This window comes from Centroberyx gerrardi, chromosome 9, assembly GCF_048128805.1.
Source record: "Centroberyx gerrardi isolate f3 chromosome 9, fCenGer3.hap1.cur.20231027, whole genome shotgun sequence".
NCBI classification, from domain to species: Eukaryota; Metazoa; Chordata; class Actinopteri; order Beryciformes; family Berycidae; genus Centroberyx; species Centroberyx gerrardi.
This window is the reverse complement of record NC_136005.1, coordinates 20779675-20803752: the sequence shown is the minus strand read 5'-3', so window position 1 is coordinate 20803752 and position 24078 is coordinate 20779675. Positions and strand designations below refer to the sequence as shown.

At 47.7% G+C, this 24078-nt stretch overlaps 2 protein-coding genes across 2 annotated transcripts; one reads left to right on the top strand and one right to left on the bottom strand.

The window, feature by feature from the left end:
* Positions 1-6340: 6340 nt before the first annotated feature.
* LOC139926636 (insulin-like growth factor-binding protein 1) lies at positions 6341-9429 on the top strand. Its single transcript, XM_071918407.2, has 4 exons — positions 6341-6870; positions 7081-7250; positions 7627-7755; positions 8228-9429. The coding sequence occupies exons 1-4, from the start codon at positions 6495-6497 to the stop codon at positions 8336-8338; spliced, it is 786 nt and encodes a 261-aa protein (XP_071774508.1). The 5' UTR covers positions 6341-6494; the 3' UTR covers positions 8339-9429.
* Positions 9430-12886: 3457 nt separating this feature from the next.
* Positions 12887-23282, bottom strand: igfbp3 (insulin-like growth factor binding protein 3). The gene is made up of 4 exons (XM_071918406.2): positions 22830-23282; positions 19118-19368; positions 18668-18787; positions 12887-13058 (listed from the first exon to the last, which is right to left on the bottom strand). Exons 1-4 carry the CDS (start codon positions 23191-23193, stop codon positions 12933-12935), a joined length of 861 nt encoding a protein of 286 aa, XP_071774507.1. The 5' UTR covers positions 23194-23282; the 3' UTR covers positions 12887-12932.
* Positions 23283-24078: the final 796 nt, after the last annotated feature.

Genomic DNA, 24078 nt, shown 5'->3' with positions numbered 1-24078 from the left:
TGTTCAGAGGGGTTACGCAGTGTTGTTCAGCCTTCTCATGTATGCCGATGTTATGTGCACATCAGCTACCACAATAACATGACAGCAGAGTTCTATATCTGTACAGAGCAGATACTATACAGTATGTGTAGATAACAGACCAAGACTACACTGTGTTGTATAGGATTTGAGATATTGAGTAAGATACAGACTCAAGAGTGTGGGAAAGGTGCCAGGGACCCAGTGGGTTATACAGGGCTATGTATACAGCATACCCCCCCCCCCCCCCACACACACACACACACACACACACACACCCAACCCACCCACCTCTTCCCCCAGCGGAATCTACCCACAAATGGGGGTTTGGAGGAAAAACAAAACAAAACAAATGAATGGGGGCCTTATCATGTGTGTGTTTGTGTGTGAGCTGAGCGTGAAGGGATGTTTCAGGTCCTGTCGCAGGAAGACCCTGCTTCCAAACATTCATCAGAGGTTTGAATGGCTGCATTCTCTCTCTCTCTCTCTCTCTCTCTCTCTCTCTCTCTCTCCCCGTGTGATTACACCAGTGTGGGCGTGTGTGCATGTGCGTTTGTTGGTGTGTGTATAGTAAGCAGCTGGAAGTGCGCGTGGTGGAGGGCCGGTGGCATGCGGACCATCCTGAGTGACAGGTTGTCATGGCAACACAACACGGTCATGCCCTGACGCGACACTATCGAGGTTGTGTTTTTCAATGAGTAAATGATAAACGCGAGGCCTCCTTAAAAACACCCCCCCCCCCCCCCCCCCCCCCCTCGCCCCTCGCCCCTCGCCCCCTCCATTAGCTCTGTGATTCATGCTGATCACGCGCACCGACACTCTGCTCTCATTACGGAGTACGTCGATGCGCCGCTCTTGTTGATCACTGAGAATTTATGACAGCGTGTGTGTTTACCACCTGCTGGGCCCTCTGAGCGGATATGATCAAACAAGCCCGGCTCCGAATGCGGCAGTAAACACTCCGAGGTAGGAGTGCCAAAGTAAACACTCACATGCATGGAGATAAGCAAACGGAAATGGGCCTTTCCAGGCCTCATTTATTGCTATAGCGTAGAGGAGTGGCCTTCTATCAGCAGCCTGAGTCAGAGGCAGCAGAGGGTAGATCAGGGCAGTGATGCAGCGGACCAGGACACTATGTGGGGTTAACGATAGTTTTACTGCCCCCCCCCCCGGCCTCCCCCCCTCCCCCCCAACCGCTTACCCAATGACCCTGTGTGTCATAACATCCCTTACTGTAAGCGCCACAGGAATCTGGACAGTGGAGCGTGGGAGGAAAAACACAGCCCATTGCCCAAGAGTGTGTGTACGTGTGCATGTTTATGACTGTGTGCGTGAATTTGTACGTATGTACATATGCATGTATGTGTACGTGCGTGCGAACCTTTAAGTGTGTTAAGAGTTGACGTAAGAGACACAAAACAAGCAGTGAACTTGTGGGAGGGAGCTCAACATCAAACATGCGTTATGTCTGCAACACGTACCTGAGAACAAACTAAAGACTTTCTCGCCATGCAAACACCAGGCCCGCGGTCTCCTGGATTATCCAGTACTGGCACAAACCAAAGTGCAGGAGTACAGACCACCTGCCCCACTTTTAGTTTCCTAAGGGAAACACACATCACACAAGACCCTCATACTGTCAGGCATACAATTCAGGCTTAAACCACATGATTCCGCCTGGGGGTTTGTTTTAGATTTGATCAAACCCATATGCAAGGATTTAGCGCTTCCACTCATACTTAAATGCTTCCAGTTTACTAAACTGAATGTGTCCTTCCAAGAAACTTCATTTCACAACAAAGCTTCTGCAAGGAGCCAATAACACAAACTGTCCATTTCGGATTAGTACAAAAACAACCTCTCCCAAGACTGTTTCTCAGTTATGGATTTCCCAAATGGAAGTGTGTTATTCTCTCTCCTGTACATTATGTTTTCCCCTACAAGCACAGATACCAATGAGGCCAATGAACTCCATATTGTGTAAGAGCACCGCTGACCCTTACTAACCCTCTCCCACTGCTCCTCCATCTTTGGTCTTTCCGTATGTCCACGCAGATGGAATGTGACTGGCTGAGGGAAAACACCATAACAAAGGCAGACAATGTCATAATAACCTGCAAAACAGACCAGATCACGGCGACCTAAGGGGGAACTGATAAATGACCGTGTTAAAAACATAACTTGACAGCGATACTTGTCATCTCTAGATAGACTCGGGCCGTCCAGTTACTGTGGGGTAGAGTCAGCTGACTAGCTGCACTCCCAGTCTCCCAATGTTGTTGTGTCTGTTGACAGTGGAGATAGCCAAATATATAGAAGTCAACATTGTAAACATCATCTACAAAGGGAGGATGACTGTGTACCCCACTACTGTGTTCTTCCCACTTAGCTCCACCTCTCTGTGTATGACCTTTCAGTCTTCATTTTTGCCAATAACTGTTTTGTCTTTTGTTTTTTTTATCAAGGTGTTCTGGTCAGAGTGTTCCAGCGTAAGCGAATGGACAAAGAGGACCTTCAGGCATAGATTTGCTGGAAGAGATGGGGGGGTCTAAAGTAACAATGCAGTTGAATGGAAAACTCCACTTTGTTGCATGGGGACATTTTAATGCATTTTGGCAAATCCAACCAACACAGCTCCCTTGATCCATTCATGAGATTGTTTCCAGTCAACTTTACCAAGTGCAATCCTCTGGCTTGGACTTCCTCCTACTTCTCATTAGAGCTACGACGAGAGAGGGAAGCACTGCAGCTAGATACACACACACACACACACACACACACACACACACACACACATACACACACACACACACATACACACACACACTCAGAGAGAGAGGAGGAAACTAAACACAATGGATGCTGGCGCATGGGAGCCTGGATTTCCTGGGTTTCCCACACACAAGTGTACAATCACACACTCACAAACATATACACTCATTCTGACACACACTGTCACACACACACATAGGCACACACACGTGAACTATCATACTACATGCCAAGACATTAGGGTCTAACAAATAAACTCATTTCCCCATTCACAACATTAAAGTACTGAGAGTGGCCCAAGACTCCTTCACCGTGAATGACCCCAGCTCTGTTTCAATGTTTTTCTCCCAGACCTCAATCTATGATCTGTACTGCCTGTTTAATAAGACATGGATTATCCGATTAAGGAAATCTTGTGAGAGGGAGAGGAGAAGAAAAAGAACAACTTTGCTAGGGATTAGAGTCATTGTGCCCACTCACATCACATTCCTCGCTGCTGATTCTCAGCCCTGGGAGAGGATGCTGGTTAACCATAGCACACCGTTTATACTCAGGCCCGGCACAATAGCGGCACCTCAGCGAGACCGGAGGCTCCGTCCACACCGCTACATCATGGGAACAGGTTGAGGGTTCAGGCACTTCTCACAAGAAAGAAAGAAACACAGGCACATGCACATTGTTGTGCCAGTAAATTCTAAAAGATGACCTGGTGTCCAACACAGTGTGGGACGTCAGCCAAATTGTCCAACGTGTATCTCGTCCTGAGCCAAAGCCAAAGCACCTAAGTGTCCAATCCCTATTCCCAATCCTTGGCCCTTACCCCAGCTTTTATTAAATCATAAAGAATCCAAACCCTTAGCGATATAAACCCTACATAATCATCTTATTTAATTACTTCATTAGAACTACACCTGACCCCCATCAACCTCTCCTAATGGGACCTAAACGAGGTGACGAGGTGTATGTTAACCTCAGAGAGCCTCTGGCTGTAGGCCTGTGTAGTATTGATGCAGGTGTGCATTCTTGCTGTGGGTGTGATTTCAAACAAACCCTGTTTTTCTTGATCTGTTCTAGATACCCCCTTATGTCCTCCAAAAGGGCAAGGTTTAAATCACCATAAATGGTAAATGAAAGTCAGAGGGAGCGTATGTGTGTGTGTGTGTGTGTGTGTGTTTTCTGTGTGCGCGCGTGTGTGTTTTCAGTGTGCGCGTGTCTGTATGTGCATGCATGTGTGTTAGCATGGGTGCGGGCAGCTTCTGAGACAACAAGACTGTTTTTGCCGGTGTGCTTGTCAAAGGTAAACATTCCAGTCTTGGGACGCTCAATGCCAACTGCCGTTTGATCTCAATCATGTGACATTCTGAAAGAGATGGAAAACCCCTTATCATCACGCTCCCAAACACAAACTGTGGAGGAACGATAGGGGGGCTTTGTGGGCTGGTTGGGGTCTTGGGCCACGGTGGGTCCCGCTGTGTGCGTGTGTTTTTGAAAAACTAGGTCTGTCCCTGACCTGAGATAACTCTATTTTGTTTGACTGTTCTCCTTCTCTGATCTGACAGGAGAAAAGCTTACAGAACCAGTCAGCTAGATCATGTTGCTCTTCTATGAGGACATGCAATAGTTCACATATGTTAATCCCCCATGCCCCTAATTTGTGCACGTCTCTCCCACTTTACATCAACCTGCCAATTAGATGGGTTAGATGGTCCCATGCTCCGCTCCTCCCCAGTCAGCTAGCCATATCAGGCCATATCTTAAGATACTGGGGGGAGGGAGAGGCACACAGTACATGGGTGTAGGAGCCTTTAGAAAATCTTTTTTAAGAGTTTTTCATACCACAGTAAGTGAACTTGAACATTTGGGTGAATTGAGAACAACTTTTTTTTTTTTAGCAGATGTTGTATTCATGATGAGGACAGGTGTATACCTTTAGTGTTACGCTACAGTGATAACGTGAAAGGTCTTCCTGTTAAGTGAGAGAGCAGGAAAAAAAATCAACTCAATTTGGTAATCCTGCAGGACATACCATGCAGCTATCCATGTGCCTTCTAATAACTACAAACACATTTTGTTGAAGAGAGGCAAACATAACCAAGTGCAGCCTCCTTGCCTTTAAGCAACTACTGATTGGTATTAGCAACTGGATCAATAGCCCTAAGTAGGTAATTGGACTGAATTCACCCTAAAATCTCAGCATGTTGGGCACTAGTCCTGAATAAGGCACTCTAATCACGTCTGATTACACTAATAGCTTTATTTAGCCTGCAGCTTTGAGAAATACAAATCTGGGCATCACGTGAGAGTGACTGATGACACCAGTTGACAGTTGATGCAATCCTATCAAGCAATTGCATGGAGCCGATCACACAATGGAGTTCATTGCATCAGTCAGCATTCTTACGTGGTGAATATGTTATATGAATCACATTTCTGAGGGGGGAAATGAAATCTGAAATACAAGACAGCAGCAAACGATTTAGATCACTCAGAACCAACAGTCTAAAATTATCCACATTCTCTCTGTGGCCCCTGCATAGCGGACCTGAGGGTGGCCATATGGCACCAACACCAGACTTGTTAAATCATTTTGCAAATGGAGGAAACATTATCACATGTCGGTCTCGGGTCGAGGCGTGACCCCACACCAAATTCCTTGCGGCAACCCGTGAAAACGTGCATGTTGTCCGCCGTTGGACCATCAAAGGACGCACTGATCGACGAGGCGAGGGACGTGTCTGTGGCCATGTCAGCTCAGCCCCCATTCAGGCTTAGGTCTATTATTACCTCAGGAAACGGGTAATTACAACGGGACTTCTCCGGGACTGAGCCCAAAGCCGGCTTCAGTACGCGGGCGAGATCACATACCACAGCCTCCAGAGCCGTGACTCACTGGCGTAAACGGTGACCCTCATTTGCGCAGCTATTTCTGAAAGTTGCATTTATTATCTCCGCAATGCACGGATGCCTTCTCGCGTCAAATTAGAGCTGGTTCACTCTCAGCAGGCCTACATTTCTATGCAGCGTGGGCGTGCGTAATTTGCGCTCATTATTGGTTTTCCAAAAGTTGTGTAAGAAGTTTGGAGAGGACAATAAAACAACAACAACTCATGAATAGCAAGCGTTGTTCTCAAAGATAGACGCTCGCTTGTTTTGCGGAGAAAACATGCCACAATTTAGCTTCTGAATTCGAATAAACCCGGTTCCCGGTTGAATTGTCGAACTTATTCTACTATCAAGTTTTCAAACCGAACATACCATGATTTGCAGCCTTTGTGCTATTACCAGAATGTGGTAAAGTAGTTTATTGTAACACTGGGACGAGAACGGGGGGTTCTTGCAACATCAAACGCTGGTGTCGTCACTCGTCGGCGATACGTGCAGGCACTGCCTGTTCCAAAATAAATATTGACGTGATTGTTGTATTCAAATGAGCTGCCTGACCGGACATAGGCGGGCCAATCAGAGACCATCGGATCATTACACCTTCTTTTCAGAAATCATTCATAACGCCGATGCGTCAAACACTCACAGAGACCCGAGTATAAATACGGCTGCGCGCAACGCACAGTTAGACATTTTTCCCAAAATCAAACGAAAGACACTACTGAGCAAGAACCGTGGGAATCCGGCTTACCTTGATTATTCTCTCTACCTTGTTCTACATTTTATATTCTATATTTAGTGTCCAGTTCATTTTGTTGGCCATGGATGGATTATATTTGAAACACGTCGTGGTGGCAGCGGTGTGCTCCGTGCTGGCCACAGGGACGCTGGGGTCCCCGGTGATGGGGCCAGAGCCGATCCGATGCGCCCCTTGTACTCCCGAGAAGCTGAGCCAGTGTCCAGCGGTTGCGCCAGGATGCGCCGAGGTGCTGCGGGAGCCGGGCTGTGGATGCTGTCTCGCTTGCGCCCTGATGGCTGGAGAGCTGTGCGGGATCTACACGGCACCGTGCGGCTCCGGTCTGAGGTGCACCCCGAGACCCGGCGACCTCCGGCCGCTGCACTCCCTAACCCGGGGACAAGCTGTGTGCACCACGGAAAGCACTGAGCCCGAGCAGAGCCCCGAACCCCAAACCCAAGGTAGGCCTGTAACCCCCTCATTCATGCATCTGTGAATATATAATGCGATATCATTCAGCATATAGAATCAGAATTCCAGCAACACTTGAGTAGCCTATATATCCTACTACAGCCTTATTCATTTAACCCCATTTAGATATAACGTAAAGATATAGCGACATTCATTTAGTAAAGCCTGCTCCAGTCATTCACTCTACTTTGCTTCTCCAGATCAGGGAGAGCCAGAGGCTGAGATGGAGAACACAGCCACCGTCTCGGACCCCGGCTCCAGCCACTACCTCCCCGGCCACAACAAGCCCTACGACCCGAGGGCCGCCGCCGACGCTCAGGAGAGCATGAAAGCCAAACTCGTCACCATCCGCAGGAAGCTGGCCGAGCAGGTAAAGCCAACGGAATATCGGAGACATTATATCAAATGCTCTGCAATGTTGTTAAAAGTTTTGGGGGCGCTTGGAGAGAGGACTAGCGTACCACAAGGGGGAGCTCGAGTGCCTTTTGAAATGATTGCGTGTGTGTGTGTGTGTGTGTGTGTGTGTGTGTGTGTGTGTGTGAGAGAGAGAGAGAGAGAGAGAGAGAGAGAGAGAGAGAGAGAGAGAAGGGGAGTGCTTGCTATTACAAGCCTTACAGTTTGATGGCAGCCCACGTGGTTGGTGATAAATCCATATTCCATATTGCTTGCTGCTGTGTGTTGGCATGGGTGAAGGCGGTGCTCAGGTCACAAAGTTAACCCCCTCTTACCCCTCTCTCTCTGCCCAGGGACCCTGTCACGTTGAGCTGCAGAGAGCCTTGGAGAAGATTGCTAAATCCCAGCAGAAACTGGGAGACAGGCTAACCCGATTCTACCTCCCCAACTGTGACAAAAACGGGCTTTACAAAGCCAAGCAGGTTGGTACCTTGAGCAAAATGTATGAGGCGCTGTTCTCTCTGTGTGTGTTTGTATGAGAGTGTGTGCTTTGGCTTTTTGGGATGGATTCATGACTCCAGTCAGCGTGAAAGAATCTCACCAAGTTGTGTGTGTGTGCGTGTAGCCAAGATTATGTCAACCGCAGCTCCAGAATGATAGTGTATTTGTGTGTGTGTGTGTGTGTGTGTGTGTGTTCAGGCAGGGATTTGTTCAGCTTGCAGCAGTGTTTACACCTTGGAGTGTGTTCAGTTTGTTTGAGCGTGATGTCACCCCCCTCGGTGCGGCATGACTGTACATGTGTGTATGCCTGTCTGGCCTGCGGGGTGCAACTGCATGCCAAACACACGCCAGGGTCACATGTGAACAGGTGCTGGGATGTGAGAGCATGTCAAACCAAACTAAGGGATCTAAACCCTCTCTCTCTCTCTCTCTCTCTCTCTCTCTCTCTCTCAGTGTGAGTCCTCTCTGGACGGACAGAGGGGTCGATGCTGGTGTGTGACTTTCTGGAATGGCAAGAAGATCTTGGGTTCGACCGAGCAGCCCGGGGATACCGAGTGTCCTTAAGAGATCAACCACTGGAGCAGATCTCAAGAAAAAAAAAAAAGCAAGCCACTGATTTTCCTTTTGATAGCTGTTTATTTATTGATTTTGTCCATGGTGGTGTTTAAATTCAGGTACACTGTCATCGTGGGACTGTGGGTCCCGCCCCCTCCGATCCCCCCGCCCCCCCAAACACCCGTCCCCCCCCCACCAAAGAGAAAAATCTATTTTTGTTTTTCTGAAAAGGAGATTTTAATATTGATGCATTTACTTCTACTCTTCAGCTTTATTTATTTCAATTGTATTGCATTCTATTTGTTATTTGTAATTATTTCATGAGTATTTATATCATTTTGCCTTATTGTTATTATTATTGTTATTATTATTATTTTTATGGGTGTATAAAGTGTATATATGTATCTTGACCCTGAGTAACTCCATTGCTGAGTTGAGCTCGCTCTACCCTTAAGGAGTTGACTGGTGGTTTGGTTTGTGATGAACCAAGCAAGAACAAAAGCACTGAGTGACCAAATGTCATTTAGAAGTATTTCTAAATGTTGTTTTTATGATTCATTTTCACATTGCCATTGTTATGTCTTCTTTTTGTTATTGGTTTTTTTTCTGGTGTGATACAAGATAAAACTCAGTTATTGTCAGTTAATGCAAAACTCTCAGCTGGGAATTCTTAACAGTCTCAGAACACAATATCCCATGGTCCTATGGGTTTGCAGATTGCATGATGGGTAGTGCGCCTGCATTGCCTCTCAGACGGGTATATCTACATTTACCTACCTCCAATGTTTGTGTCTCTTGTCTGTTGTGTTGATGTATCTGTCAAAGACTTGTTATTTTACTTAATGTTGCTGTTCTCTCTGACCAGGAACACATGACCACAAAGAGCAAGTTGTAGTTCCACAGTGAACCATTAAGTGTGGTGTTGAAAGTGTGTTGATTTGTGATGGGTCTGCTCTATCTACATGCTGCTGTTGGAGAGAGAATTGTTTATGTGAGTCTATTCCAAAGTGACTAACTGCTCACTTGTGTGTATGTACACTTTTGTAATTGAGATGTAATGTAAAAAAAAATGATATATTTAATAAAAACTTTAACCTCAACTATGTGCCCCTGGCCTCTCTCTTGCCTCAGGCAGAGTATATAAATGTGTGGCTTTTGTGCTGGAGAGGCTGTGCGCAAACAGCCATAGGCAAAACATAACAAAACATTACAGCTTCATCAAGATATGATTGTGAAATCAGAACACACACACACTTGAAGCTGTCTTATCCTGTCTCTGTGTAGATATGCTTGAGGACCACATTTCTATATTCGGTGCGTTTGTGTGTGTTTGCGTGTGCATGCATGCAGTGTTATCATGGTGATCTAAAGTGGAGGTCCTGTCTAACTTTAGACAGTTAGGCAGGACATGGCTCTGGCTGGCCTGTGCTGCGCTGCCTTTTGACCCGCTCTCTGTTTGCCTTGGTCGGGCACAGGAATTCGCCTCAACCTCTCGTGCCCACTGCCAGCCTGCCTGGCACCACCAGATTTATTTTTATTTTTTACAAATTGAACCTTTGCTTTATCCTCATTGACACATTCCAAGACTGAGGGGAGCCTGATTGCAGTCAAGGACTTAAACAAGAGTGATTTGTGTCCTGATTACATACAGTTAAACCTCTTCACTATCAAACAGGAAAGCAGGGAAGATGATCCATCTATTGGCTACTGGTGACAATTTGTAATGTATTAATTAGGCTACCTCCCAAATCATTAGTCACTAAAGAGAGCACAACAAACACCAAAGACAGTAACTTAAAATGTGTTCATTTTTTTATTTAAAAAAAGACATTAAATACAAATTATATTTTAATCAAAATCATTTCCTTTCTCAAAGAAAATAATAGCTGTGTAATTTCTAGTTTAGTATCATGAAAAGCTTGAATCAAAAACTCTTTAAAGGATAAACTTGAAATGAAAAACAAAGTACATTTACCCGTGAACAGAGAGATTCTTACGTGACCAGCAGGAAAAAAAAAGTGACATACAGAAGTGACCCTGGCTCTGCACTACAGACTGAGGCGGGATGGCTGGGTGTGCATGGAGAGAAGTGACTGACTGAGAGGTGAGAGGTTCAATGGCCTACAAAGCCAGTGAACTAAGATGACCAGAGACCTGAGTGCCTGACTGACAGATTTGCCCTGGGCTAAACTCACCCACAGGGCAAGGAGCTTACAAATGACACTGCTGAGAAACAGAAGGAAAAGGTTCATAAAAAACATTCATTAGTGATTATATTCCCCAAAATACACTGAATCATATAGACTTTGTTGTGCAATCGGTGAGTCACTGAATTGTTCATAAGAAAACGTAGTTTGGATCAGCTTATAATTCTTTCTTAGATAAATAACTTTATTTTTACTTTTAAGTACTGTACATGATGTCTAGTCAGACACATAGCTGGCCAGGAAATAATAATAATATATATATAAAAAGACACACTTACAAATATTAGGGAGGGAATAGCTTAAACATACTTTTTATGTTCCTCCCCTTACATCAAGTCTTTGAATAGAATGGGATATAGCACCAACAGGTTGGTTGTAAGTTGTTGCTGTCTATTAAAGTGAGTGTACAGCCGACTCCATGCTACCAAGCTACTGGGCTAGCATTCTTTGTCGGCACTCTCCACTTTTCAAGTCTTTACACAGGATGTGGGAGAGCATCAGGCAGGAAGCTCCTTGGGGAGGACCACCTCCTCCCTCAGACCCCCTACCACTTGTGTGAATGCATATTTGGTGCTGTGTCCACCTTGTGGAGTTTTGTTGGCATAAGATCATACAAGTATTTCAAAGAAACAAAAACAACAACAACAAAAAAGAAAATAGTTGCATTGAATGGAAATTCTGAGGGGTGTTCGCTAAGTTCACTGTCAGAAGTCCTGGTGTAGCTTCGTTTATTTTCCCCCTAGGTTATTATTGTTTTCTTACAGTATCACACCGTTTCATCTAACGTTACCTCTAAGGAAAGGTATGCAGATGCAGATAGGTCCAATTGTCTTTAACTGCATGCATTGGCGATTAGCGGTGCAGCTAAAGTGCTTTAAGTGCTTGTGCTTGGGCTTGAAGCATAGGGGCAGCTGGCACCTGTGGCGGGGCAGGCCGGTCACACCGGGCAAACCCGGTTGAAACAAGCCTACACCAGGTTGCACCACTGACAGGAAGAGGACCGAAGATGAGCGGGATGCTGGGACAGGGGGACGGGATTTTGGGGTTAGTGGGATGGGGGACAGAGACGGGGTTAGGCACGGAGATAGAGGCAGGACAAGGACAAAGTAGTTTGGGGCGGGGGGTAAAGACGCAGGATTAGAGAGCTGCATGGTGGACGAGGACAGGGACGAGTGAAGGGGCGGGGGGAAGGGCAAAGGGGCGCAGGTAAAGCGATAGTGTGCTTGGATAGAGGCAGGGGAATAGGGGCATGGATGCGGACTGGCGCAGGGGGTTTGGAAAAGAGACAGGGGACAGGTTCATCTAACCAGACCAATCCCTACGACTGCAGGGTTGGATGCAAGCACCTTAATCAAGGACTACAGAGGGTGAAGGACTACGGGGAGGGGGGTGTGTGGGGGAAAGGATAGTTTTAAGGCACTGTAACTGCACGGAATGCCTCCGTTCCCTTCCCCCTGCAGAGCACCGACAGGGAGAGGGACGAGCTAGTACTACGGAGACAGCAAGGAAGGCCCTCGGCGGCCCTCGTGGTAGATAAGAGGTCAAAGCCCTGCCTTCCCATAAGCCTTCACTTCAAAATGGACCCTGAGCCAGAGAGCGGTTTCTGCATTGTTTAATGGAATAAGGGTCGGGGGGATGGGCTGTTCAGAGGCGTTCTGACATCTCTAAACTGAGCTTAGTGAAGTACAGTATTTACACAAATAAACACTTTGGGAAGCACACTCACTCGATCCTGCACAGACATGCAGTTGTATGCATTCGCTATGCAGGTGTGCACACGCTCGCACATATAGACACACACACACACACACACACACACACACACACACACACAGACGCACACTCACATACACAGACACACACACAAACGTGTTGCGGTGGGGGTCACAGTCACAAACAAGTCCTCTTTAAAGTGAGTGGAAAAGTCCCTCCTTCCTCTCTCTCTAAAAGAATAGTGCAGATGATAAGATTCTCTCTCTCCTCCCTCTCTCTTTCTGTCTTTCTGTTGTTTTTTTTTTGTTTTTTTTCTCGATAGAAAGGATAGAGATTCCCTAAGCACAGAGCAGATAGCTGTGATGGACAGGAGGCTCGACCAGTCGCCCGGGCTGTGCTCCTGAGTCTTCTCCAGCCCACCCCTTCCCCCTCCCCTCCCCTCCCCTCCCCTCCCCCTCGTTCTCTCCCAAGTCCCTCCTTCTCCAACAGAAATGTGACCTGAAACCAAAGGTCCAGAGCTCCTTCAAATGTTTACATAAAACTACATGCAGGAGCAAAGTAGGCTCTCTCTCTCTTTCTCTCTCTGTCTTTCTCTCTCTTTCTCTCCCTCCTCCGCCCCTCCCCCCCAATCTCCCTCTTTCTCTCGCCACACTCGCACTCCATCCACTCTCGTTCCCCTTCTCTCATTTGTTCTCCAGGTTGTAGCACTGCGTCTCGCCCCTCTCCTTGCCGTCGTAGCCGGGCAGAGGCTGCCCGTATTTGTCCACGCACCAGCAGTAGCCCCGCTTCCTCCCTTTGGACGGACGGCACTGCAAAAGAGATGCGGAGAGAGATTTAGTACATTAGCAAGCCTTGGCGCAAAACTGCTTGTTTGCCTTTGCCGATTACATGTTTGCTATGCCAGGATTAGTCTTTCTTTACCCCTCAAACATATGCAGTCTTCAACAAGTAGTACTACACACACAGGTAGCACCGGCATGGCAAGGACAAACACACTAACATCATTCAACTGGCTCTGGCTCCCCTCCATAGTTTAGAAACAGACAGTAAGAAAGAGAAGGAGAGAAAGAAACAGATTGGAGAGAGATTGAGGGCTTATCACTTTGTGCAAACAGATTAACGTTTCCAAGGTGAGGAATTAAACTGACACTGATTTATCAACACCATCTTCGATGTGCACGTGTGCATGTGTGTGTATTATCATAGCACTCTCTCAGTCTCTCTCTGTCTATCTCACTGTTGGCTTTTTCATTTTGGATGCTTGTCAGGAACGAGTGAAGCATGAAGTCATGCCTCAGCAGAACTCTAACAAGACAAACATCACATCAATGGGGAGGAATGCCCTGCTGCCAGGGACTCTCTCTGTGTTTGTGTGTGTGTGTGAAACTATCATAGATCAACACCAGAGATGATGCAGCTGCTCAGCCTGCGAAAGAACATCATAAATGTATCAAGCTCAGAATGGGAGAGTCTCGCTCAGGCATCCACGTGCAACTGGCTCACACAAGCCTCTAAACTCAGTGGTCTGAGTAAGATGCATGCAATGCTGTTTAGTTTTTCCTATCTTGGGGCTATGGAGGAGTTTATTTATCAGGCGTATGTGCTCCTGGCCGGTGGGGTGAACGAGAAAAAGTCGAATATTTTTGATAGAGAGGGAAGGGAATGAGGAACGCACTGAGTGAGTGAGAGTGAAGGAGTGTGAAGGTAAACATGGAGTTGCTAAAATATTTGCCAAGGCCAGTTGGAGGGCCGCAGGGAAACCAGCGCTGCTATTCTGGGCAGCTGGCAGACACTCAAAATCATCTGGAGCTGATTATGGCCTGCACACGCACGCGCTCACGCACACTCACACACACACAAACACACACACACACACACACACATCAGCAAACATGTAAGCACACACAAACAGAGACGCATATACATAGATGTACCCCCACCTGCTTACACTCGCGCATGTGTACTCCCGCATGCATGCGCACACTCGTACACAGGCACACATGTAGGCTACACAGTAATATCAAATGTCCCACACGAGGCCAGGCTCTCTGGAGTGGCAACTTTATGAGCTCCATTTGGGGTAAATATGAAACGGCACAATCGGTTGATTGCCCTCCATGCTAAACTGTGGACCAGAATAATCCCCCTAACCCTCATCTGCCCCTGGGAGAGTAGCGTGACACAGACTGAGAGACAGACAGGAGGACAGGCAGAGAGGTGGACCAGCAGCTCTACAGGACATGGAAGCAGACAGACACATATAGGCAGACAGGCTTTAGAGTGTGACCAGGTGTCTGTTTCCGGTGTAGTCAACGTCCACGTGCAGCCTGAGTGCATGATCAAAGGCAGCTTTATAGAGACAGAGCCCTATTAAAATACCTCGCCAACAACTACTGCAGCAGTCTGGGGGCAAGTACGCAGCCTAACACGCCCGTTCTCACACACTAACATCCAGGGATTTTTTTTTTTTTTCTTACTCATTTTTCCTTACCGTACCTCTCTTCCTCCTCCTCTCCTGTCTCTCTCTGTTTCTCTCTCTCTCTCTCTCTCTGTTTCTCTCTCTCCCACTCTCTCTCCCTTCCTCCCTCCATTCCCCCTCACGGTGCCATCGTCTGAGTCTGCGGCCAGCTTCTATTTTAGCCCTGACCCAGCGGACGAGACTGCGGAGAGGAGCTTAACATTGTGTTCTTCTGCTCTGGTTAATGATGATAGAGTCCTGTATGTGCTCTGTGTGTCAGTGTGTGTGTGTGTGTGTGTGTGTGTGTATGGGAGGGTGAAAAGCAAGAAGAGAGGCGGAAGGGAGAGGAAGAGCAAAATGTGCATGTGTGCATTCCCCCTGTTGCTTGGCTACCTTCGAATTTCCGCTCAGTCTCTCTTTCATCTGTGAACTATTAGCAGTCATCTCAAGCAATCCTTTCTTTACTGCCTTCATCACACACACACACACTGACACACATATGTACACACACAAACAAACAAACACACACAAACACAAGGAGAAAGCCAAAGACGGCCGAACTACAGCTGTGGACTGGATGTCACTTTACAGAAGGACTAGAGGAAGAGGTAAAATCAATAAAAATTTAAAAAGCATAATTTTTTCCACTGTTTGCACTATTTGTTGTAGAAATGATGTGGGCACTGCTTCACTTTGGTAGGCTATTTAAGGAAGTCCACTCACTTGACCTCTCATAATCTATACATAGAGCTGTACATTGTGAGACCAGGAACCTGAAAAATACACACTAATCCTAATAGCTTGAAGAATGTTAGAGACTGATCACAACACCCTGAACCATAAACCCTACACCAGGGTCGCCCTACACCTTGTGCCCTATATTCTGAGCCCTAGAGCCTGTAGCCATAGCCCCAGTGTTAGCCATGCAGTGTCCACATGGCTGTCACTAAAAGAGCACATTTCATTCACCCCGCAGGTTCATAATGCTACCTTTATGGGGTGTGTATGCATGTGTGTGTGTGTGTGTTGTGTGTATGAATGTGTGCTCTTATAATGCCTGTCTTTATAGCTAATAGCAGCGCTGCTGGGCTTCACGGACATTAAAAAGAGCCTGGCCTGACCACAGGATAAACACAAGCTCATAAAATGCAATGTGTGTGTATAGGGAAGCATGTATATGTATTTGTGTATGCGTGTGTAAAAGAGGGTGCATCTGTGTGTGTGTTTGCAAGTGCATTGGGAGTAGCTGCATGGCCCGCATATTGCTGCAGGATATTGCTTTTTCTAAATAAAAAAAAAAAAAAAAAAAGCTAGTTTAATGAGAGTCCCAGTGAATCCAACTCTGAAATGAGTCTCCACACAAACTTAACCAAGAGGCGCCGAAACATTGCTTTACTAATAGAAGCCCCTCAGCCTAAAACAACAGGTACTGGTGTAGGAATAGAGTGGACCAGGTGAGCTGACTATAAACAGTAAATAGATGTGGAGAAAGATAGAGGGCATGAGATCGGGGGAAGAGGAAGACACTTTCACGGGACAGATTATGCAACAGGCATGATGAAAAAAAAACGACTCCATAACCCCCAGTGAGAAGGAAGGAGAGATGGATTAGAAAGCCAGGGAGGGAACAGAAGGAGGGAGAGAGAGAGACAGAGTGAAAATAGCTGTCTGGGTCCCCGAAGGTTGGCCAGTTATTATAAAGCCATTGTGGTCGGTGTGTACATTTCCACAGATCCTTCTGAGCCACGCTCAATAAGTCAGCCCTTATGGGCCTGGCACTGGCAGGACAGGGGGAGGGAGGGAGGGAGGGATAAGGGTACGCAGGCACCTGGCTCACATCCTTAACCCACTGCCTCCCCCCCTCTTCCTCTCAACACATACACACACACACACCTATGAAAGAGTGCACAGTGGAACACACACAAACCCACTGTCATCCCCATTCACAACCCGGTGCAGGGTGATTCCTGGCCAAACAAGGAAGGAAAAGCCAGGTGGGCGGAAGGGCAGAATGGACAAGAATGATAGAGCGGGCGGACAGAACAAAAGATGGGTAGATGACTGTAGGCGGGGTACAATGGGGGTAATGATGGGTGGGTGAAATGATGGATAAGAGAGAGAATGAGAGCGAGAGAGCGAGAGAGAGAGAGAGTCTGAGAGCTAGAGGGGTGTAATGAGTGAGACAGTGTTGGGCATGCTTGGCTTGCACTGGGACACTGAGCCAATTCATATAACTGCAGCTAAAATTAGGTTTCACTGTAGCCTTCTCAAGGTAGGACTAACGCTGCTCAGGCTTCTCCTATGTGCTAGCCACTCACATTACCGACACGCAACACATACACAGATGTCCATGCACACACATAGCACACACACACACACACACACACGCGCGCGAACACACATGCTCCATTCTTTATCCTGATGATAGGTGACCCTTTACAAACTAAGACCGCTTGGATATCATGTGTGTGGTTATGCCCCTTTTCCTCTGCTCAGACCTTCAACCCCCTCCTCCCTCATCTCTCTCTCTCTCTCTCTCTCTCCCTCCCACCTCCCCCTCCTCCCTTCTTTTCACAGTATTGTCACCCTAGACGGTTCACACGGTCTCCTCTTCACTGTGTTTCCGGTCATAAATCTCTGGAACACACCGTGAAGGCACATCCCCCTGGATGGATTTAACACAACACCCCACACCCCGCCAGCCCTCTGAGAGAGGGACAAGGGCTGGCACACTGCTGCGCATACGCACGCACACACACACACACACACACACACACACACACACACACTTCCAGCAGTGCACAAACTGACACACTCCTGGCCCGATTTGTTGACCGAATCCAGGAAAAGAAAGAGGAAGAGTATGATTTTAATAACAGCAACAATCAAACCACACTTCGGGGAAAGAGTGAGGTAAGAATCTGAGAGGAAGATTTCACTAAGTGTGTGTGTGTGTGTGTGTGTGTGTGTGTGTGTGTTATGGCCTGGGTTGGTCTCTGACTCATGGTGCTCGTGGGGCTTTTTTTTGGTGACTCATGCGTTTCTCAGAACGGGCTCTCGCTCCTCGGAATCCCTCCGATAACGCTCCCAACCACAGGAAGCGGGATAGGGGTATTTATTTGGCATGTTGTGTGTCTCAGCCATGCCGCCCCCCTCTCCCTTCCCCCCATCCCTCCGGCTTGCCACCCACCACCCTGTCTGCCCCTCCTCCTCCTCTGTCAGGTTAGCGCAGCGTTTTCTATGTCACGTTGGTGGCCCGCCAAACTTTGAGCTTCCTGGTTTTCCTCCTCAATCCCTCCATCCGCCTGACAAACGAGCAGGCCATGGGTGGCCCGGACGAGTCTGTGCCACGGACGAGAAAAACTAAACCAGCGACAGCCTGTTTGTTTTCTTTACCTCACCAATGGCACCCCACACCTACACCCTCACCAAAACTCCACCGCTGCCGCCATCAAATGAGCGCCATACATACACTCCCCTGCCGCCACATCTACCGTGCCACACACACTCCCCAGACCACATTCTTACATCCCTACCCCCCACACTCTTGCCATGCCACACACCCACAAACACACCTGACCGACTTCATTTCCTGTGAGGCATGACTCAGACGGCTGCAGTGCATTTACCAGGGTAATACATGGTTATTAGTGATTCTGATAATATAGTGTTGACGTCGCTGTCAAGGCAACCCGAGCTGCAGCGCCAGGAATGAGGGAGGTGTGGGGGGGTGGGGGGTTGGGGGGGGGGGGGGGGGGGGGGGGGGTGTTGGTGGGGGGGTAGGGTTGGGTTGGGTGTGTGCATGTATGGGTGGGTGGGTGCAGGGGTTGAGTTAGGTGAGGATTCTTTGGAAGTGTTCAGGCATGCGGGTCTATTTGCATGTTTGTATGTTCACAGGTGTGTGTGTGTGTGTGTGTGTGTGCATGAACGAAAGACAGAACAACAGGGAGAGACATTCACCTGTTTTTTCTTGTAGAAGCCCTTTTTGTCACAGTTGGGTATGCGGAAGCCTCTCGGATTGAGCACGTTGGTGATTTTAAGACTGTTCAGGATGCTCTCCATCTCCCTCCGGCAAGGCCCCTACCAACACGGCAAACACACCCCAACAACGCCGAAATTACGCACTCATCCTTAGACAATCACAGAACATGAAGAACACGGAGATGTTTATGGTGGACATCAGAGTCTATAAGAGCTTAGTTCCAAAATGAAATATCCACCATTTGAAAAAAGTGACACCATCGCTTACAAAATGATTGAAAATGAAAACATATTGATATTTTTTTTAAAGGACGGTAGGTAACTTAACTCTTTGCTTGAACAAAATGCTAACACTATTAAGTGATTTACTTTATGTAATGTGTTTTTAGACACACATTGTGAACAGAATTCTCAATGGGGGTGACTTACATACTCGGTCTCCCTCTTGCTCTCCAGGGAGAAGTTATGCATGTCTGTGTTGGCTCCTCCTGACACCGACTCCACCTTGTAGCTCTGACTCTTCTTGCTCTGATCCTTCTTGATCAGTTTGGTGTGCAGCGGGGGCCTGGTGTCCATCGACCCCCGGCTGTGCCCGCCCTCCACGCCCGCCACCCCGGGCAACACCGTCATCGTCGTGGTTACGTTGGCACGGCCTTCTTCTCCCTGATCCCCGGCGTTCTCTGTTCGGGGGCAATGGAAAACGGTTGTCACATTTCCAAACATTTCATACACAGCGATAAAGTTTGTGTCTTTTTAAAGTTAGGGCATGTTTTACTTTACAATGGTGAAACGTGCTGTAAATCAGGATGATGATCTGTAGCTAATCCAATAGAGAATTCTTGGTCTGTCTAAAAGATGCCTGTTTGAAAAAAAAAAAAAAAAAAAAGTGAGCTCGGTGCCTTGCGGGCTGTTTGGAGCCTAAGATGAAGCCAAGTAATAAACAGAGACATGATGATTTCATATCCACAAATTTCCACAGGATGCAGACCGAGAGATAGAGTCAGAAAGAGGAACTGAGTGTCAACAAGAATGTCTGAGGATGCTGAGAGAAAAGACAGAGAAATGGTGTGTATGTGGTGCATGTTTGTGTGTGTGTGTGTGTGCAGGAGGTGGGGGGGTTGGGGCTAAAAGAGAGGAGGAGGTTGGGTGGTAAGAGGTAAAGTGGGAGAGAGGGGGGGTGCGGATGATATTAATAGGCCATGGTGCTGGCAAAGATTCCTGTCAAATCGTTAAAGACGGAGTAGAGCGCGGACCATCTGACTGAGCTGAAGCGAGGAGGGGGGGCGATGGGGTGTGGGGTGTGTGTGTGTGTGTGTGTGTGGGGTGGGGGGGCTCTAAACACCGCTCCCTAATATAGGAGAGGACCTAACTATCCGCCATATGCCAACGGTCAGCCACACCACCACAAGGCCACAGTCAGACAGACGCTACCGCTTTACTTGATGGAGCTAACTAAGCTCGAACCCCTGGGAGACGCACTGGGGAGACGGAGGGAGGCTGGGAACACACTCGCACACACACACACACAAACACACAGAGTTTTAAACCATTAACTCAAAGCAGATTTTGTGTTGGAGAGCTGTGGCGAGGGTGGTGGACGGGCATGCAGGGGTGTAGCTCATGTGGGCAGGCAGGCTGGCAGCCCACCCTTTCTCCGTGACCACCTGATCAATTAGTGACGTGGTGGGGCTCCACGGTCTCCCAGGCTCACCAGAACTTGAAATAACAACACAGCGACAACAACACTGACGTCAACAACGTCTCAACGGCATAAACAAGAACACGGGCAACGAAGACAGCGAGTCAGATGGTACAGACTGCAGACGCTCTTCATCCTGATACAGCAGCCACACGATCTTTCTCAAATCTGCAACGACGAACAAGGCAGGAGGGAGAAAAAATATTGAGGCCTATTTAGATACCTGCGAGCATCAATATTTATGTTCAATATAAACTTTAATATATCCTCTTTAGGAATTCAGGGCTTTTTAGATAAACATATTATGCAATTTGTTTGTATAACGGCAGTGGGGTAAACAGCACAAACTGCGGTGAGGAGAGCTTGTTAATGTCTGGGAGGAGAGAGTTGTGGAGCTGGGGACTGGTGGCAGTGGAAACCACTGGGCTGCATTTACACAATCTGACCAACAGGGGCGCTAGGGATCATTTCCCACCTTTTATGCATCTCAAAATAGTGGAGATACTGTATATAAGCATGTACTGCTATGTGTCTCACTTCACTTATTATGTGCTGCCGCTGAGGAAGAACATGGCTTTCTCCTTGTTCCTGCATTGACAATAATGCTAGTTCAGATGCTGATGACAGTGAGAAAGAGAAATATAAGGAGAGAGAGAGAGAGAGAGAGAGAGAGAGAGAGAGAGAGAGAGAGAGAGAGAGAGAGAGAGAGAGAGAGAGAGAGAGAGAGAGAGAGAGAGAGAGAGAGAGAGAGAGAGAGAGAGAGAGAGATCTATACAGAGTAAGTGACAGGCAATGAAGAAGTAAGGAAGAGTAAAACAGTTTGGGCTAGTTGACGATGGCCTGTGAGTGTGTGTGTGTGTGTGTGTGTGTGTGTGTGTGTGTATGTTGTGTGTTTGTGTATGACAATGTGACTTGTGACTGCTGAGTGCTTGCACACCACACACTACTGTGGCCAAGCCAAATAACGAGGGGGAGAAAACACACAGAGGCTCCTGGAGGCCTGACGTCAGCAATGCCTAAACACACAACAGTGTGTATTCACATAGAAGTGGCATGTGTGCCATTTCACCAGTGTGAGCATGCATCCTTTGACATAAAGCATCATGCATATTGTAAGGGCCAATAACTAATATTAACACCAATAGTTACAGACAATGAAGAAGTAAGCAAGAGCAAAACAGGAGCATGTGTGTGTGTGTGTGTGTGTGTGTGTGTGCGTGTGTGTGTGTATGTGTGTGTGTGTGTGTGTGTGTGTGCGTGTGTGTGTGTGTGTGTGTGTGTGCTGGTAGCCTACAGCCCTCAAGAGAACTCAGAGAAATATGCTCTCAAACAAGAGCACCAGATCCCCCCACTGCCACACCCCAAGATGTTTTGGCCCACATCCTGGACCAGGAAAGCAGCGCATATTTTCATGCTGTGTACAAAAATCCATGAGCTTTACTTGAAGGAAAATATGGACATTACAGAACACAGAGACATGGTGCTCGCTCAGCGTCAGCTAAATACTGTATACTTACAGTATGTATGTGGCATTCCTTAACTATTGGTTTGAGGGAGCCAGATTGTGTGTGTGTGTGTGTGTGTGTTTGTGTGTGTGTGTGTGTGTGTGTGTGTGTGTGTGTGTGTATGTGTGCGTGCGTGTGTGTATGTGTGTGTGTGTGTGTGTGTGTGTGTGAGAGAGAGAGAGAGAGAGAGAGAGAGCATATGTGGTTGTGTGCAGAGAAAGAGATGGAGAGAAATAGAGAGAGAGGGCAGTGTTGAGAGATATCTGTTGTCCCTTTTTAGAACCAACCCAAACAACAACTGAGGACGCATTTTATTTTCTTCATCTCTTAAATTTCTGATTCAAGATTCTATTTCAGATTAAATGTAACGCATGATACAGTCCAATGCCGTGCGCCTCGGAGAAAAGTGGCCGCACGGCGGGAACGCTTCGACTAATTGCTGCGTAAAACTCCAAGTCATAGTGTCATCCACGCCAACTTCCAGGAGCCCATACCATATGTTACACTGGCGACCACAACATTGTGCAATGTCAAACCTGCCTTTTCAAAACATATGGCCGGGAATGGTGTTTTGCATCGCGTTACGCGTGCGCAAAGACCATGGCATTAGGCTGTAGTGAAACAGCCCAGATAAGAAAATTTGTGCATATGGTTCTCGTATCCAGAATCCCCAGCCAATCAGTCTAAGCATCTCTTTTCACCCACCATCAATAAATCAATCTAAGCACTAATTCAGTGTTTCTGTGAGCGGGGTGTGCTGGTCGGAACAGGGCAACACCTCAAGGGGAGAGCGCCTGTCACCACCACTAGGCTACTGTACCAAGTAAAAGACAAGGTATTTGCAAGCAGACAGACATTAAATAAGTGACCCATGATGAGAGATGGAAACCTCATATTAAAAACAATCCCTAATGGCGAGGGGTGCACCGCTGCCTACCTTGTTTTTGCGCCGGTATGAGAATGCTGCTGAGTTTTTTGGATGCGGCGGTGGAGCACACTCCCCGTCCCTCCAGCAGAGCTTGCAGGGGTCGGCTCTCCCCCGGCTGGTGCTGGCAGGTCAAGCCGGAGCCGCAGCGCCCCGTGTACACTCCACACGCCTGTCCCTCGGCGAGGGCGCACGTCATGCAGCAGCCGCAGCCGGGCTCCCGCACCCTCTCCGCGCAGTCCTTTGGCAGCGGCTTGCACTGCAGGAGCGCCCCGGCGTCACACGGCTCGCATCGGACCACCGGCCCCACGGTCCCGGCGAGCCGGGTGAATGCAGCCAGCACGGCGGCGAGACAAAGCACGCAGAGACCGGGCATTCTGCCGATTAAGCTGGTCACAAAGGGACAGTATGCGAGTTGTCACGTAGGCTTAAGGGGACTCTCTGTGACACAGCGAGCCGGCTAGCCTTCTCCATCTGTATTTTCTTTTACGCGAACTTCTCGTTTTATACAGGCGGAAAAAAAAGAGCCAACAAGTCACACCCTCCTCCGTATGAATAATGTAAACGGAGAGCCCCGATATGAGGGACCGCTACATCCAGTCTAACGAGAGAGCTGCTCAAATGATTTAACACTTTTAAGCCCTAATATTATTTTACCGAAGAATCACTATTCATCTGCGTCTCTCAACGCAACGCTTTCATACTCACCCCCATTCTGGAAACAGCAAAGGTGTTATGGGAATTTTGGCCACTTGTCACAAGACAGGCAAGTATAGCCTGCAGAGGCATGAGCATTGACTATAATGTGTAGGTTACATTCTTCTAATTGTTAGGTAAAATAAATAATTTCCACTTCAGGGTTAAGATGCACATTGCCCCCTACATTCCTATCATAACTGCTGAGAGAATAGCTCAGAGAGAGTGAAAAAAGTTGCACCATGGGTAGCTTTCTTCTCTCCTCCAACTAGTGTATCATTGACTATTCCCCAACCTCTGTAGGTTTCCACACCACTGGCCACATCCCCTGGCATCAATGGTATGTGAGTGAATGCCATTGGTGGTACCCCCCACATGCAACACTGATAAAAGCCTACACCAACATTCCTCTGGGCAGGTGTGTAGGTGGCCTCCATAACCCACTAAAACAGTCATATCATTGCATAGCCTGTGTGTGTGTGTGTGTGTGTGTGTGTGTGTGTGCTTCTATGTGCGTAACCACATGCTCAGCGGTGGGTGCAGCCAAAGAGGTATTGCTTTACTG